General features: G+C 41.5%; 1 protein-coding gene across 4 annotated transcripts in view; it reads left to right on the plus strand.

Moving 5' to 3' along the window:
* Positions 1-3,184, plus strand: part of ZEB1 (zinc finger E-box binding homeobox 1) — a gene marked incomplete at its 5' end in the record, with an annotated part of 129,638 nt that extends 126,454 nt beyond the window's left edge. For all 4 annotated transcript variants that reach the window (XM_081996719.1, XM_081996720.1, XM_081996722.1 and 1 more), the window contains 2 exons: positions 67-247; positions 1,695-3,184. In XM_081996719.1, coding sequence (XP_081852845.1) covers positions 67-247; positions 1,695-2,248 — 735 coding nt within the window. In that variant the 3' untranslated portion in view covers positions 2,249-3,184. The remainder of the gene's footprint in view (positions 1-66; positions 248-1,694) is intronic.
* Positions 3,185-18,911: the final 15,727 nt, after the last annotated feature.

The raw sequence follows: 18,911 nt of genomic DNA on the forward strand, positions 1-18,911 counted from the left end.
TAAATTGTGTGCTGCATCAGTGCATTTGTTTTGTTGAACTCAACCTTTTTTGTAATTTTTCTTAAGGATGAAAGGCAAGACACTAGCTCAGAAGGAGTATCGAATGTAGAAGATCAAAATGATTCTGATTCAACACCCCCAAAGAAAAAGATGAGAAAGACAGAAAACGGGATGTATGCATGTGATTTATGTGACAAAATATTCCAGAAGAGCAGCTCATTATTGAGACATAAGTATGAACACACAGGTATGTACTAGGAAAAGCAGTTTCAGATCATTATTTCATTGGTAGTGTATAACTGATAATCTCAACTGTAATCCAGTTCTTGGAAAGTGTAGGGAAGTGTAATAGTCCTTCTTATCATCTTTGCTCCGCTTTCTTTAGAAACCTATGGTTTGTATATTTGTGAATAGAATAGAATAGAATAGAATAGAATAGAATAGAATAGAATAGAATAGAATAGAATAGAATAGAATTAGAATAGAGAGTTTCTTCCATCTGGCTCATGGACAATCAGCTGCAAGCCACAGCCTGTAATCAAGGATGTATTATTTCTAATTTACCTTGCCTGATTATAAATTAAGAAAAATTAAAATTATATGTTAAGAAAAAAGGATTGTGTATGTGTATGACACTTTACATGAAAGGCAGTGAATCTATCTTGCATGGAGGATTTTCGAATTGAGCAACATTTGTAATAATCGGAAATTAACAGCCACTCATGAGACATGGACTCTAGCCCCAAAAGAACACCGTTTTGGCTTTGATTTTTATTTTTAATTTTTCATAGTTGTTCCTTTTGGCTCCAGTTCTGGTATCTTTAGTGTTGCTCTCTTACTTCTTTTGTGATGTTTTTTTAAAAAAAAAATCTTTTTTTTATTGCTTAGGTGCCTATATTATATTTCTGCATATTAATGTTTTAATTTCATCTCACATACAGAATTTAAAAGATTAAAAATTCCCTTTTGTCTTTACCACTTGATCAAGTTTCTCAAGTTGTATTTGTTAAGACTATCTATTTTCATACATTTCCTGTCCTGAGACTTTTTAACTCCTCCTTTTCATAACACATTTGTTCTTTCCATTCTACTTTTAAATTAAGTGCAGTGTTCAGAATCATAGAACCGTTTAGGTTGGAACAGACCTTTAAGATCATCATGTCCAACCCAGCACTGCCAACTCCACCACTAAACCATGTCCCTAATCACCACATCTACACGTCTTTTAAATACTTCCAGGGATGGTGACTCTACTACTTCCCTGGGCAACCTGTTCCAATGCTTGACAACCCGTTCGGTGAGGAAATCTTTCCTAATATCCAGTCTAAACCTCCCCTGGCACAACTTGAGGCTGTTTCCTCTCATCCTATCACTTGTTACTTGGGAAGAGAGACCAACACCCACCTCACTGCTTGTTTGACATAAGTTGACATGGAGGTGTTGATCATTTGTATGGTGTAACCAAAAAACTTATAAATTACCCATGTAATTGTGACAATGCACCCTTGCACCCTCGCCCTTTGGGCTCAGGTGAGAAACTCAGGCTGATAATGCGTGGAGTAGAGCATCTTGTTAAATAAAATTATTAATTGTTCGTAATACATTCACCAACAGCATTTTATGATGAAAACAACAGTATAAATTTTTAAAACTTCAGCTACGACATGTCCAATTGTTTGTGCTTTATTTTGTAGGTAAAAGACCTCATGAGTGTGGAATCTGTAAAAAAGCATTTAAACACAAACACCATTTGATTGAACACATGCGACTGCATTCTGGGGAAAAACCCTACCAATGTGACAAATGTGGAAAGCGCTTTTCACACTCGGGGTCTTACTCTCAACACATGAATCATCGCTACTCCTATTGCAAAAGAGAGGCAGAAGACCGTGACAGCACGGAACAGGAGGAGACAGGCCAGGAGGTCCTCAATAATGAGCATACTGGTGCCAGGGCATCTCCATCGCAGATCGACTCAGATGAGAGAGAGAGTCTAACCAGGGAAGAAGAGGAAGACAGTGAAAAAGAGGAAGAGGAGGAGGAAGAAAAAGAAATAGAAGGACTTCAGGAAGAAAAAGAATGTAGGAAACTACAAGAAGTAGAGGATGAAGAAGAAGAAGAAGAGGAAGAAGAAGAAGGAGGGAAAACTGAAGGTAACAAGAATGATGAAGCTGTAAATCAAGCAAGCAATGCAGAACCAGAAGTTATACAGAATAATGGGCAGGTGTCAGAAGAAAAAAACAAATAAAGCTTAAATGATAGTTTTTTCTATACGGAAAAAAAATTGGTAATGAAGTTCGTTCTATATTATACATGCTTTTCATGGAAACGCAGTAGCCTGCATACTGTGATTTCTGTTCACTACTGTGTAAAAAAATATATATATAAAAAAAGAAAAAGAAAAAAAAAAGAAATCCAGGTGTGCCTGAACCTCAAACTTAGTAATTTTTCACACAGTTTTCAAAGTTAGGAACAAGTTTATAACATGAAGCAGATTAGAAAAATACAGCGACTCTGGAAGCAAAGGTTTAACAGGTTGTAGGAAACCTGATTTATTAGACAAGCATCTGGCATTGTTTGTTTTATCAGTATTAATTTTCATTCTTAAGTTGATTAATTTTTAAGCTGTACAATTGGGAGAGATTTATGTGATTTTTTTTTTTTTTTATGGTAAACCATTTCCCAAAACCCACTTCAGTATTTTCTTATGTTTTAAAATGTGAGAACTTCTGCACTACAAAATTCCCTTTTGCAGAAACCTGTAATGCAGTTGCAAACAGTGCTTGGCTACCTTTGTAAATTCAACCTAGAAGGTAGCGGTTTATGACATTAGATGTTGTAGTAGAGCATATTATCATTTAAAGTGTATTGTTAGCCTTAAGAAAGCAGATGATAGAAGAACTGAAGTTTCTTACTCGTGATTAAAAACGTAGTTGAAAAGGTTGTCGTTGAGTTCTGATTGCAGGGACTAACAGTGTTAATACTGGTAAGGACAGCAAAGTCGTCAAAATCAGTGTTTGTAATTGTGTTTTGAGTATGTAGTAACAATATGAAGGATATGATATGAAGCTTTGTATCTCCTTTGGCCTTATGCAAGACCTGTGTGCTGTAAGTGCCATTTATCAGTATTATAAAGGCTCTAAGCAGCCTTTATCCAATATGTGGCCTACAATAACTAGCATTTGTTGATTTGTATCAAACTTCTAAACTAATCATGGGGAAAAAAACACTCAACCATCAGAGAAGTAAGAACACTGGTATATTTCATTTTTTAATTATTTGGTGGTATTTTGGGTTAATACCTGACTTGCAGAATTTCTCTACAATAATTACAAGGGAAATTTTCTAATCTGCTTTATTGCTTTATTGGTTTACTTTAATTTCAGACACATACATGACATGTTATCTGTCTCATAAATATTTTCAAATGTTAGTTATTATGGACCCCATTTATTAACAATGTTAGCTGATTTTTACCTATCAGTATTATTTTATTTCTTTTAGTTTATAGATCTGTGCAACATTTTGTACTGTATGTCTTCAAACCTGGCAGTATTAATACCCTTCTTACTGACATATGTACCTTTTTAGTTTTAGAAAACTTTTATATTTATGTGTCTTATTTTTATATTTCTTTATTTATTACACAGTGTAGTGTATAATACTGTAGTTTGTATTAATACAATAATATATTTTAGTATGAAAATTTGGAAAGTTGATAAGATTTAAAGTAGAGATGCAATCGGTTCTCTTGCATTGAGATTTGATTTAACAGTGTTATGTTAACATTTATACTTGCCTTGGACTGTAGAACAGAAGAATTAAAATGGGAATGTATTAATTTTACAATTGCAATCAATTCATTTTACCTTTACCCAGTTTTTAATATAAAGCTCTTAAATTTTGAAATTCACTGTGTGACTAATAGCATGATGCTCTGCAGTTTTATTAAGAGAGTAGTCTAACCATAAAACTCATTTCCTTAGTAAGCCAAATTAGAATAATCTTATAAACAGTGTTGGGAACAATGTTTAACATTTTTGTGCCAATTTGTTCCTGTATTCATGTATGTATGTTACAAATCTGAAACTTCATTTTTAAGTTCCTTGTTACATCATGGTCATTTTCTAGTTTTTTACCAGACTCCCCATCTCACAATAAAATGCGTCAACAAGTCTGACTTACTGTCATTATTCTGGTAATTTAGAAAATGGTTTCAAATTATTTCTAGGAGATGCTATTCGGACAGAGTTCCTGCTTCAGTGTCGATACTGAGTTTCAATGGCATGTAGGGAGCACATAAGTGAAAGAAAGGTGGGACTGTGCACAGGCAAAGGGATTGCTACGTTAGTTTAGTGATTTACCACCAGTAGTAGAACAACTGAGTTTTCAAAACAAACCATGTGGTTTTGTGATTTTTTTTCTCTTGTATCTATCTAATACACAGTTTAATGCTCTCTTTCAGTAAGACTGCTTTTAAAGGAAAAGTCAGTCTATAACTGTTTTCTTGATTTTAGCAATAAGCTAGCGAAAAGGTTGATGTATATATTACTGATGAACTTTCCAAAGATGCAGCACCAACTTTACAGATACATCTAATTTCAGTAATGTAAGTATGAAGGCTTGAAAGTTGTATTGCATATGCATGTTTACAATGTTTTGCAGTTTAAGCAAAGTTTAGAGGCTGTTCTTTAAGCACAGTTATGTTCTTTAATGATCCCTAAAAGGGGATTTCAGTTGTTAATTTTCGGTTTTTTACACGAACATCATGTAAGTTATTTTATATTCACATATGTAAGTTTTGAATAATTTTCAGTCTCAACATTAATACATACAAAGCATTTATCCCATATATTAATTGGTTTGCTTTGTCCATGTTTTGCTGTACAGTATACCTAATATTGCGCTTTTAAGTGGAGTAAGCTCCTAACTCAGTAGTCTCATTGAGGTAAACATGAGAAAGCTGTTTTGAAAAAAATAATAATTTCTATTGCATCAATAATGTTGCCTTGTAATTATCATAACAGAGTCGATCAGGTAGCTCACGGTTTCTTGCAAGTAAAACTGGCTCTGCTCTGTTCTAGGTAATGAAACACACCTTTTGGAAACTATCTTAAGATTTTTCACATTTTTCATATTCCAGGAACATCTTACTTGTCAATAGTGATAAACCCAGTGAGACATTTGTTGAAATGGGAAAATTTTGCTGTCCTTAGTAATAGAACAAATAATTTTAATAAATCCAAGGTTACTCACGTAAGTGACGGCTGCACATGAAAGGCCAGTAACTTCAATTTCCAGAACCTTAAATGAAGCAAGAGAAAACTATGTGGGGATAGAGAGCAAAGTCCAAGCAATTTTGCTTCAGGAAATGTCCTTGGTTTAGGGGAGAAAATGTATATTCATTACTTAGATTATGAAACCTGTATTAATATTTGTATCTTCAAAATGGATTGGTGTGTTGAAGTTTGCATCTGTTACGCTCAGAGATGCCTGTGATGTTTGTGACCTTGTAACATCATTTATTACTCATTTGAAAAACACAAAAACTGTGATGCATATTCATTTAGCAGAGTAAACTCATCTGGAGCATAGAGGTGCCTGCGAGACACAGGCTTTATTCCCAGCCCCGTCCGTGCCTGCAGATAGCTGCGCAGTGTGGAGCAGCCCAGGCAGCTGTGAGGGAGTCCCTCCACCAAGGTACCAGAAGCAGTCCAGCTGCAGCCACTGGACCTTCTAAGTTAATGGCAAAGCCGTCTCAAGGAGAGTAAGTTTCAGACATGAGAAAAAGCGAACGCAAAAGCGTAAAGCCTTTGCGTTCTGCCCTTTAAATAGAAGTTGGAAAAGAGCACTAAAAATGGAACGTAGTTTTAATAAAACTTCAAGCATTGTGACCTCTTCTTTGTTCAGAAGATGAAAAGTACATCAGTTGCCCTGTCTGTGCCTGCTTCTTCCTCGTGCTCACCGTGCGTGGCTCATCCCAGCTAAGCAATCGGGACAGTCACCAACTGTCACAGTCACAGTCCAGGCTGACAAAAAGCATCCTTTGAATGCGGCATGGGGCAGAGCACTGGCCTGAGCCTGATGTTCTGGTTTTGATTCTGCTACTGACCCATTTATGACTCCAGAATATCATTAATTGCTATGTTTCAAAAGCAGTTCCAGTTGCAAAATTGTGATAGTGATATGTCCTCTTTTATCAAGTAATTTGAGAATAGGAAAAATATTACAGAATAACTGTAGGAAGAATCACAGAATCACACAGAATCACAGAATCATTAAGGTTGGAAAAGACCTTCAAGAATAAATACTAAGTTTCATGCCCTGGGATGGGGAATACACTTCTGAGATCCTGAGCAAACAGGAGCAGAAAGAGGGACTTAAGGCTACAGAGAAAATTAGAAGATACGTTGAAGAGAAGTAACTGCTTTCTCCTTTTTAGTAGTATTTGTGTAGCATCCCAGTGGTGATTCTGGTGGCATCCTAAAATTCTCCGTAGCCACATTGCTGTCTACTTGCTGATTTTCTGGAGCAGCCTATCCTTATGTGTGATCGGTAACATAGCAGTGCTCAGCAATGCTGTATGTATGAGCTCAAAAGGTTTTTTTTAAATCGTATTGGATTACAAATAATCAGATAAATTAATGGATGCCAAAAGAAGAAATCAGGAAGTTTTGCTAGTTTGGCCAACCTCAGAGTGCCAGTGTGTTTCAATAAGTGGTGAAGAACACACTATGGCATATCAACCCAGAACGGAATATAGTTACCCTAAAAGGCACTGTTCTTCAAACGGATTAAGAATTGCTTAAACAGGCAACAAGTGCTGTGTTCGCACTCTTGAGTAGAATTATTCTAATGCAATTATTGCCATTAAACCCGCAGTCAGTGTCTGTACAAGCAGCTCGTTACTGATGTTTGTGCTGGTAAAGTTTGCCAGGGATGGTGGTGGGCACAAGCCTGAGTGGCAATGTGAAAGCAAAGCCATTTACAAGCGAGAAAATACAGCAGTACTAAAAGCACGGGTTTTGCCACAGCAAAGTGCTACATTGGGGCTTTTATCATCAAAGCGATGAAAGATGAGGCGTACACGCTCCAAGCCAACGTAGAAGTCTATAGCAGAGAAATGAAAATACTTCCCAGTGTACAGAAGACCCATTAGAGGTGCAGGTAATGATTTGAGGATGAGGAAAGTCCCTTTTGCTCATGGAGGTCGTAGTGAAGATAGAGGATGGCTTTTGAGCAGAGGAGAAGGGGAGAGGAAAGAGCTTAATATTTGCTGTCCTCAGCACTTCTTGAAAGGCGGGGGGGGGTGGGGGGTGTAATTTATTTATTACCAGTGTATAAATCTGTGCACAATTCTTTGCTTGGATACAAGTTTTGTTGTATGTTTTGCAATTCACATTCTGGTATTTAAACACAAAAGTATTTTTTTCGCTTTCCTTGGCAGAATAGCTTGTTTAATTGTCACTAGAATAATCTCTAAATTTCATAATGGAAATTCCCTATTAGAGTATTTTTCAAGTCTGTATTTTATATTGTTCATGTTTTTCTTGGGCAGTTGTTCTAATGATATTTGCACAGTCTGATTTTCACCAAAAAAAATACAAAAGGGTTATGATGATCAAATTATTTCTTAAAAGTGATCAAATATTTACAATTTTTGTTTTATCCCTCTACTGTTTTATGACCTCTGGTCACTCTCTCACACAGCTGTCTTAATTGTGTGTGTTATGCCTATCATACACATTGTATGTGTGTTGTCTCTGGGGGAAACTATATAATCTATATTTCATTGCTTCACCAAAATAAAAATCTGCTTTTCTTTTAACCTGTAATTAGAAAATAAACTCATAGTTGGGATTAAACGTGAAATCTGCTGATGCCAGGAGCACTTCCAGGGCAAAGTTTGCCCTAGTACCATGCCGAATGTGAAAGTCATGTAGTATTAATCTACAACTAGGTAAAGTTCTCCAAGGCCATACCTCTACACTAAGCAGATCCCCAAAAAGATCTTTAAAAATTGTGAGGGAAATGGGAAGTAATCTTTAAAATAAATATATTGAAAATTCCATTTTGGTCTTTCCTTTGATTTTCTGGTGAGTCTCAAATTCTCTGATTCTGCTTTTAGATTTTAACCATTCTGTATGGGGGACTGTTCTTGGGTTTTGCACATCTTTGTGTGGACGAGGGTTTGTGTAATAATCACGAGATTTGCATTGCATGTTAATTCAGGAATTAAAGGGTTAAATGAGTTAGACCCTAAAAAAGCCTGAAATACACCTACACTAACTTGGTGTCATTCCTCATGAGTTTCTGTTCCTCTTTACCTGGAAAGTCTGCTCACTTTTAGCATACCCTGGGCCCAAAGACAGACCACAAGTCTGACAGCACTTTGTATGACTGAGTCCTGTTTCCATCCCTTACCATTCAGGAGCTCTCTCTTTAGGCCAAATCCTGCATGACTGTTGTTGAGTATCACTGGAACCCCTGAATTCTGTGAAACGTCCTGCATTTTTAATGACAGGTATGCTATTGAAGCTGTTGCAAAGGTATAGATGGAGCATTTTGCTCTTTTCAGCGTGCAAGAAGAAAATCTGTTGGACCAAATTGTTCAAAGCTGGACCGAATTGTTCAAGAAATAAGTTCATTGGAAAATGATGCAAAATTCTGAAAATAACAAGCACTTCCAACAGGTTTGTAAGGTCATGTCACTATACACGAAAAGGGTACTTGGAATTTTTTTCCCTCCCTCAATCAAATCAACCCAATCATGGGAAAATACTTAAATGTGGACAGCAGTCCTCGATTGCTTTTGCTCAGGCTGAACGTAATGCTGCCGCAGGTGTCCTCCAAACCAGGAGCTGAACAGCTGTCTCACTTGCACATACTTCATTTTGGGTCCTTGTGAGCAGCGTCGGAGTGAAGGGGAGGAAGGTTTAACCTCTCTAATGGTTGGAGCTGGTTGCGCTACCGGCTGCTGCTGCTACCGGCTAGGGAGTGTTTGAAGTGGTCATGGTTACAGCCTGACCAGGTCAAATGATCTCATCTGTGGTTGCAGAGATAACGGAGACTTCAATCAAGGCAAGCTGACTAAGTTGACTCAAGTCAGCTTTTTTTCCCATTTAGACAGCTTCAAAGAATTCCTCTGGCAGGAGCCAGCAACCATGCTTGGGAGGAGCTGGCAGCCTGCATCACCTAAGGCAGGAGAACAGCCACCCTTCAGTCTGTAAATTATAAATTCTTGAGAGTAGCAACTCATGTTCCCCAAAACATGGCATTGTCTCTAAAATCTTTTTTTTACCTTTTTAATCAGGGTGCTTCGTATTGGCATTTTGGTCTCCAAGACAATCTGTTGTGTCAAGTGCTCTTAAAAGGTCCTGAAGCTTAGTGAGAGGCCTTTTATAAACCAAGGAACAAGGAATTCTAGTATTTGCACTTGTGATGAGTGTTTTCACAATTTCTGTATCTTTCCCAACCTTGATTATGAGGCCAGTTTTCCTGATAAACATTAACTGATGAATGATAATATAGCTTGCACAGAGCTATTGAGGCAGAGTTGGGAACAGAACTGAGGAGTCTCTACCATGACCAAGCCATCTGCCTTCTGCTTTAGCATGCAGTTTGTTCTGAAGCAATGTGGCAAATGGGGCATTTTGATTTTCAGCGGCACAGTGGAGCTCACCCTTTAGCAGCTTTACCACTTGACAAGCTTATCCTATTATACTGCAGTCAAGAGGCCAGTTCTTCAGCTCAAGCAGCAAAGACTCAGAATTTGTATACAATAGAGCCAGCAGATGCCAAAAAATGGCTGGTGGGACATTTGGCTAGGTGGTCGGTTGCCACTAACAATTTACTTCCAGAACTGTTTCCAGAAACCCATAATCTTTGTGCCCCGTTGCTCCCTGCATAGGCTGATGCTGGGATCGCTGCCAGAAGCAAAGTGGTGAGTGTGCTGTCAGGCTGGGGGGAGTTCAAGTTCTGCCGGTGACTTACGGAGGGGAAAGACTGAAAGCTTTGCTGACTCTCTATGGCTCCTGCTGGCCCAATATATCTTCTTGCTCCTTGTACCTTTCTTTTTTTGTGAAGGCCACCTGTCAGGGACACGTTGTCTGGGTCCTGATGGCTCCCCAGTGGGGTCTCCAGCTGTAACCCACGGGGGAGAGGAGTGGAGGGGAAGAACCACCTCAGTGCAGCAAATTGCTCTATGTATGAATAATCCTTCTTTACAGAAATTGCTCAACTCATGATTACTTATGTAAGTAAAACCATTGTAGGATCTGCTCTTTCTCTTTTGCAGTTAAAATATCCTGATTTTTTTTAATGTCAAGGAAAACAAAAACTTAATTCCTGCTTTACTGGAGTTTATTAGGGCATTTCACCTAGTTCCTAACCGTGGCCCCACCACCTCTGTTTAAGAACAGCAGTACTGCATTGCTTACTCTCCGATAAGGGAAATGTATTTGGTTCTGTGAAATCTGAATCTGTTCATCTCTCTGTATCTAAACCCAACTGAAAATAGCTGGAGAATCTGATGCCAAAAAAATGCAAATATTTCATGAACAGAACCATGTATAGGTCAAAGACCATACATGTTCCTCATTTTTTAAACTTTATGTTGAAAAGCACTGTCCAAGTCCATCCTCTGCTGCTCCTGCTACCTAGTTTCTTCCCAGCTGCTCTCAGTTTTGCCCTGTAGGCCCAATCCACCCAAACACATCTACACCTCTTGTGTCTGCTGTAGGTAAAGAAGAATCTCCTCGTGGTGTGGCCATGCTCCGGTGACTAACTCTGCTGCTGGAAAAACAAGCAGTTGAAAATGCCAGAACAGGAGGTGGCCTAGCTTCGTTGTCACAGCAGAGCTGCCTTACGCAGTCGGCCAGACCACTGCACCTAATTCACCATCGCCTGGTCATATGCTTCCTTCTAATCACAAATTCAAACTTCTGTGGGATACCTCCTGGTTAATAACTTCATATTGCACAAATGAACTTTGCCTGTAATTCTTCTAAATGACCTGTCTTCTGTAGCTTCTGAAATGCGTTTTGCCTGCCTTTTGACTTTGTTGTTTAGACTTGTGGTGCCACTTGATGTGGAATTTGCTGAGTGCGTGCAGGGCCCAGCTGTCCTTGTAGAAAGCAGAACCTTTGCTCCCCAGAAGAGTGCACATTACCATCAGTGTCCTGCAGCACACAGAGATGCTCTGCTGAATGACCAGCAGTGGTAAGGGGTGGAAGAATGCTACTGTATAATCTCTGGAGTGCTCTGAATTTGGGATAAAAAAATGTATTTCTCAATCAAAAATGGCAACAATAAATTAAATATCCTTGCAAAATACCATTCCCTTGCTACAAATACCATGTAACCACTTACATTGTTTTTGGCCTTGGTCTCCTAAGCAATGGGATTCTCCTGTGCTGCATGTTCCCTTCTCTCATCTTACAATATATTTTGACCTGATGACTATTCCTGGCCAACTTTGACAGAAAAGGTGATGTGTCAAAGACGTAAAGTCCTTGCATGACTTGTGAAACTTGTCTGCCTAGGGCAGAGGACCAAACTGATGTCCTTGATAGGCCAAGGCAGGTATTGTTCAACCCCTTACTATCGTTAAGTGCAATTCTGAACCACCCCCAGCATGTGCCACTGCTTGTCCAGCCAAGAAAGGTAGGGAAGATTACGGGGAGTTTCAATACTTTGGTTGCTGTCTTGTTAATGCTGTTATTTGAGAGGACAAAAGAGAAAAGAAAAAATACACAAGAGCAAGTATTTCTAATTAGTATTTGACTATTGCACTCCCTTTAAAAAGTACTAACTTTAAAGGTACTAACTACAGTGTCTGGCCATTACTCACATGGGACGCTGCCAACAGAGCTGACACCCTCGTCTCTGTCACAGGCTAAGAATCACGTTTATTTTTTCACTCTCCAGCCAAATACGAAATTCTGTCACGCAAAGTAGAACTAACCCAATGATAGAGTCTTTCTCTTCCAGGAGGGCCTGAACAGAGCATGCTGCCTTTGAACCTCCTCAAAGGTTTAGATAGAAAAACTGAGCGCAAGTTTCATGTGTCCCTCATAAGTGCTGTAACATGGACATAATCACGGCTTATCCTGTTATTCCCACACCAGCGTGCAGCTCAGTCCAAATGGTTTAAGTGGGTTTAAGCCTATCTCACCATGCTTCCCAAGTGATACAGGTGAAGGAAGACCCAGTCTGTGGGCTCTGATGGATTAGTCAGCATGATGATGTTGGACTTCTGGGAATGCCCAGAAGCAGAGGTTTAAACCTCTCGAGGTATTTCCAAGCACTGAGCTTGTGATTCAACAACCATTGCAGTCAGTATTAGCAAGTGCTGCTGCTACTGGAAGGGAGAATCTGGCCCCCCTCTCATCCTCTGCCCTCTTCCAGGCTTGTTCAGCCCCATCAGGACCGATCCAGTTAAGAGTCCCATTTCCTGGGTTGTTTTTCAGCTGGATCAGTTCACTGAGTAACACGAAAGCTTTTGCTGGAACAAGAGAAAGGAAGGTTGGGGCGTGGGGTTGCTCCTTTTACGGTGGTGTAAAGCAGGTGCTGAGCTACAGCCTGAGCTGCCCAGGGCATCCCTGCCTCCGGAGGACAGCAGCGCCTGGCTGGTGCCTCTGAGGGCCCCAGTTTTTTGTACAGCTGCTGAAAGTAAGAATTAGCTCAGATGGAGCAGTTTGGAGGTGGAACTAGCTGAAATGCTTTTTGAAAATCCTTTATGCTTATTGATAAGATTCATCATCTTCTTAATGCCTTTGATTTTGCCCTTCTGAAATGTTCTCCACTTGAATTTAAAGCTGGTTTTGCCAAGCAGCGACAACTTGTACAGAGTTTATTTGGCCAAGACACATGCCCCAGTATCAACAGTGGGAAACAATGTAGGAAAGAGTCTCCCATTACAGTCTGTAGCAGTAATAGCTCACAGTTAAACCCAAACTACTGGGTTTGCTCTGCTCTTAGTACTGCACTGGCATTTGTTACCCTGAAATGCAGCATGACCACTGTTGTGCAAACAAAGTTCTTTGTTCCCTGTATATGTGGCTGCATAGACTTCTGACTGTTGCTAAAAACTTCATTTATTTTATGATGCAAGAAGATCACTTTGGTTTTGAGCTAAGAACAAACTCTTGTGCTGGTTCACTTAACATAGTGTTTCCCCACTCTCCCACTCCTATGTCTGTGCTCTCTATGCTGCTGTTTTTGGTAAAAATAACAGTTAGAGGCTGGATTGCAGGTATTCTACTCTTCTGGGTTTGCTTTGTCCATCACAGGGTTTCTATATGTTCTGGTGGGCACCAGCACGAAGCCAAGAGTGATGGTGTTTAAGATTGTACTGATGGCCAAAATCTAAAGTAAATTACAAAGGTGAGCAAGACCCCAGCGAGAGTGGGCCACTGGCAGCACGGCACCTTCTCAGCACATGGCTGCTTTAGTCCGGGCTGCTGAGTTATTGCCAGAGCTAGAAAATGTCCTTTGTCTTATTGCGTCAACATCTCCTTTTCACTTTCAAGCTGTTACAAGAGCAGAGGCCACAATTAGCTCTATTAGTCATTTAGCATATTCAAAATTAGAATGGGTTGGTTTTTCCCTTGCTTACAAATGAGCCACTGGCAGCAGGATGTCATCATGCTGAGACTACAGGCTAGACATACGGAAGGACTTAAGGGCCTGACCCTGGAATAAAGTCCATGAATCTGTGTTGGGAAGCTATACAGTACAAAAGGAAAATCAGGTGCACCAAAATGTGATGCAAATCAGCTGGAACTGCCTGGAATCAGGGATGCACTTGGGTCCTTCTGTCCACACATGCTCCAAAACATGGATTTCTCCCTGAGAATCACATAATCACAGAATCATTAAGGTTGGAAAAGACCTTTAAGATCATCAAGTCCAACCATCAGCCCAGCACCACCAAGCCCACTAAACCATGTCCCAAAGTGCCACATCTACATGTTTTCTGAACACTTCCAGAGATGGTGACTCCACCACCTCCCTGGGCAGCCTGTTCCAAAGTTTGACCACTCTCTCAGTGAAGAAATTTTTCCTAATATCTAGTCTAAACCTCCCCTGGTACAGCTTGAGGCTCATTGCTAGTTACTTGAGAGAAGAGACCAACACCCACCTCACCACAACCCCCTTTCAGATAGTTGTAGAGAGCGATAAGGTCTCCCCTCAGCCTCCTCTTCTCCAGACTGAACAACACCAGTTCCCTCAGCCAGGACCTGTGCTGGGCAGGGCTCGCTGAGCTCCTTCAAACACCGCTCCTGCCCATGTCCAAAAGATAAAATTATTCATGTCAGGAGGAAGAATCCAATATCCCATTTAACCCACCCATCATCCTTTCATCAGTGACTGAAGCCTTTAACCCAGCAGACACAGACTACTTCAGAGCAGGGCTGGAGCACTCCCTTTCCTTCTATTGAGGAAGTTTTCCTCTTTAGACAGTATTTCAGGACTTTTGTAAAATGAGAGGATGGGAAAAGGAGACAAGAACCATTCAAACAAGCACAGGCACGAGGAGGAACCTGTCTCTGATCCCACGGGAAGAGTAGTCCTTTGGTGGAGATGATGCCCCTCTACTGATCTCTGTGTCCCAAGGACTGGTCCATGCATGTTCAGTCACCATGGTGGAGTAGAAGATGGCAAGCACCAGCACAGCATCCTTGGTGAGTGCTCTTGCTACAAGCTGCTGCATAAGGGACAGGTACCTCCTCCACCCAAGGTTTAGAAGAAAACACCAGCTGTGCCTGTGTTTCACAAGGCACAGAAGTCATCAGTATGCATGAGATTAGCTCCGGGCACAGCCAGCAAGTCAGGCTCCTCAGGAGATTTTTGGGATCCATGATACTAAGTGTCCTTCACCTTTCCCTGGGCAGGAAAGATGTGCTGACCCACTGGCACTGGGGTGGCCCTGGACACCTGCACAGCAGGGACCTCTGGATGGCTGCTGGAGGGGCCAAGGGCTATTACAGGCACTTACATTAGATAGAGCTTTTGCTGTGAATCATGATGTCAGTGAATACACAAACCAACTCTTCCTATCAGCCATGACAACAAAAAAGAAATGCATCAATGTCCATTACCTCGCTGGTTTTCAACCAGTCTCCATACAAAATCCCTCCAGTGAAGAAGGATGGCCCTGCAGTGTTTTCAGACCTGATCCCACGTAAGTGTTTTTACAGCTATCCAGCTGACAGTCAGCAAAACTCCCCAAAAAATTCTCAAAGATTGGCCTTGTTCCCCCTGCCACTGTGTGAGTGATGTGCTGCCCTACTGAAAAAAAAAAACAACGTATTTTTTGTGGAGGTCCAAGTGGGTCTTCTTGCCTTACATTGTCCCTTTCTGCCAAAGCCACTGGCAGAGCTGCCCGTGGGGGCAACCGGGTGCCCACATCCTACTGCAGTGCAGGAATAAGTGGGGTGGGAGGCAGAAATCCCAGATCACAAACGTCAGATTCAAGGATGAAAACAATGGAAATGTCTCTACAGCAGGAAGAAATCCCTGTCTCTGCTCCAGTTTCCCTATCTTTAGAGGAAAGATAAATATAAATCAGTATCCACAGGCATGCTGTGAGATCTAATTTCAGTCATGCCTAGCCGGTGAAGCATAGGAACTCTAGGAGTGCAAAGCTGTAGCTGTGGGATGGTGTTGGAACATCACCTGCGGTACAGAGAGGGCCTGGCATTCAGTGGCCAGATGCCCTGTGCAATATGGGCTGTCCTGTACTTACTGCTCAAATCCCAAGCCTCATCTGAAGGGAAGACCGGCCATGGCTTTCCTCCACTTTTGCTGCAACACATTAAATCCCACATGTGCAATGCAACTCTGCTGTGGTTGTAGCACACCCAGGGCATTGGGCTTGAAGACATGGCACAGAAGCAGACGTACGTCTCTGGGCCTGCTCAATGTTTACAGTCTGACTCCCCGGCTTGACAGTCCACCAGCTAGATCTGCTTCAAGCTGTTTATCATTTTTTGCAAAAGCTCTATTTTCCATGGGGGGACTTGCCTCTCAGTTAGTTTTTCAATTGAGTTTTTTCCAAGAAATAAAAGAAGGGAGAGAAGACAAGCATCTTGCCCTTTGAGGAGATGGGTGGGGAAGGTGTTTGTGGAGCACCCTCAATAGTATGTGAGACGAGGCAAATTGATGCTTTTCTCTCAAAGGCGGGGGTTTCAACAGCTCCTTCCTTTTCTACTGGACAAGGTGGGCAGCTGGTTTGTGACAGTACTAAGATAGAGACTTTCTGGACAAAAAGGCGCATGGCAAACTCTGATAAAAATGTGTAAGAAGTAGAGGCAGGCCAACCAGGCAGGGACATGGGAGAGATGGGCCTCTGCAGTCCTGAGGCTGGGGCTCGGGGACGGGGTGTCCAGTTGCTTTGACATCCTCTGTGGTGGTTGCCCACACTGGTCCCCCATGGACCTGCTCATCCTGGAACCTGGGGCCGTCCACATGTGGGGTAGGAAGAGTACGTTCTGCCTTTTATTTGCCAAAATATACAGTTTTGATTTATGTTTATTAATGCAATTAGCTCAATATTTATTCATAAAATTAAAAAGCTTACTTCAATTTCAAATGTTATGAGACAAAACATTATGGAGAATTACTTCAATATGCACTTCACATGCTTTTTGCTGAGGTTGGGCAAGAAGGGTTCATATGCAAGCAGCCTGAAAGGCTTTTGTTCCTCATAGCCAACCTTCTCCAAGATGCAATGAGTTAAGGAGAAACATTAGAGCCAGATAAAACTCGAAGTAGTCATACTTCAGCATTATTTAAGTCTGTTGTGCAGTACCTCACAGTAAAACCACCAGTCATAAAGCAGCAGAATTATTTATCTTTGTTTTACAGAAGAGAATTTTCCCTGGAATCAACCTGGTATTTCTCTTTTTTTTTTTTCTGGTGTTTTCCAGTGAGCCACTGCTGGACAACTTGTTCTAGAGACAGGAAACTGTGTGCTTAACATGATAGAGGGTGCTCGCAACTGTCTCAGCAAAGGGGCTTCAGGCTTTATGCAGCTGTTTCCTCCACTGCCTCAGGAAGAAAGAAAGAATCTCACTCCTTACAGCTGTTACTTTTTGGTGCTGGTAGTCGTGATTCCATGCCGTGAAGACCTTTGCCGCTGGTAGTAACAGGCTCACTAGAAGAGCTGCCGCTAAAACCTCTGCACGTTGGCAGGCAGGTCACAGGATTATCTCAGTGGCCTGCAGTGACGCTGCCAGGGATGGACAACCCCCTCACCTCCAGTGCTGGTCTGTTCATCCAGCAGTGTTTCCCTTACACTGTTTTCAAGAGGGAGATAAAACACAGCCATAATGAGGATATTTTAGTGTGATTGATAAGTACAGAGACCCAAATGAGAGTCAACTGTCCAGAATCTTGCACAAGAAATGAAGATAAAGGGTAGCAGAAAATGTGGAAGTTGCCTGCATTGCCTTAGAGATCGCTGCCAGCAGCTTACATCTGTGCACCATATGAGCAAGTGAGAAAGTGTCTTTGAGAAGGGTGTAATGTTGGTCCCGTGTCAATAATGGATCTCATCCAAGGTACTGAAGCATCTGCTCTATATTTCAGTATTTTATTTGTTACACTTGTAAGGATATTCAAGTAGGTGAGCATCTGCACCTAAAAGACTGCATTTGAAAGAGAAGCTAAGATGTGGTCACCACCAGCCAAAACACTCACCATGCTAGGAGGCACTTTGGACGCTCCTTCAGGTAACATGTCAGCATTAGAATCAAATGATCACCACATGTAGGTCTATAAAGCTCCTAAATTAGCTGTGCAGAGACCAGCTCTGCAAGGGTTGTTGCTGGATGGTTAAGTGCCAGTGCAGGTGAATTAAATTATTATTGGTTCCAAGTGTGACTCCCATATGCTGTTAATTCATTACCTGCAGCTGAATTGCCACCAGAGTGGTGCAAAGCTCTTTCTCATATCAAAGAGTGTCTCCAAAAAAGAAGTGGCTTGTCAGTGGATCCCTAGCCAAAAGGCCCATAGGTCATCCTAGATGTGGGATAAACGCATGTGAGAAGTGGGGTTTGGAAAACAACAGTTTAATCCATGTCCCATACACTCACCCCAAATAAGGGTGTATGGAGAGCAGAAAATATGGAGGTTTACTGTGTGTGACATGGAAGGAAATTAATCTCAGCCACAGATTTTCCTTCCTTTTCTCTTCTACAGCCTCTCACTGACCCAACAAGGGGAGTTTTCTTCTCTTACTTTTATAACATAATTTGCTATGCCTTGGGAGGGGTGAGATGCTCTTTTGTGTTGGGGTGTTTCCCCCAGCAGCACCAGAGGAAGGCAATTAAGATGCTGGAGATGCTCTCTCCTTCCCTGAAGAGTTAACGGATTCCGTCCTCCTATTGTTGCAGAGCTGGGCTTTCCCCGGGACCTGTGGTGGGGCAGGATCCTCTGCGCTCTGCAAAGAGTTTGCTTCCTGGTAACAGAGCAATCCATTAGCTCGTGTAGCTGTTGTTCTTGAACTGAAAGCTCTGTGCTCTAAAGCCCAGCAGGAAGAGATAATTAGCACTAAATTGTGTATTCTGGGCAAAATCTATCCACTTCTGCCAAGACTACACAAGGCCTGAAATACAGTGGAAATACGTGTGGGGTTGATGCTTTTTGCATAAATGTGGAAGGAAGTGTGCATGATTGCACTCTTGGTCAGCGTGGCCCAGAAACAGGATCTGGGGTGGATGCAGGTCTGTGCCAGCTCTGTTACCACCCTGGGTAAGCGGAGGGTCTGGGAGTAACGGCTTCAGCAAGGGAAGGGGAGGCAGTGCCTGCAGGGATATGTGGCTGCAGTAACGTGCTGGGGAAATGGCCCCTATTCCAGCCATTCCCCTTGTCCTGCTGCCTGCCTTGGCTTTCACATGTGCACC

The sequence above is a fragment of the Phaethon aethereus genome (genome assembly GCF_964289735.1).
Source record: "Phaethon aethereus genome assembly, chromosome: 2".
NCBI classification, from domain to species: domain Eukaryota; kingdom Metazoa; phylum Chordata; class Aves; order Phaethontiformes; family Phaethontidae; genus Phaethon; species Phaethon aethereus.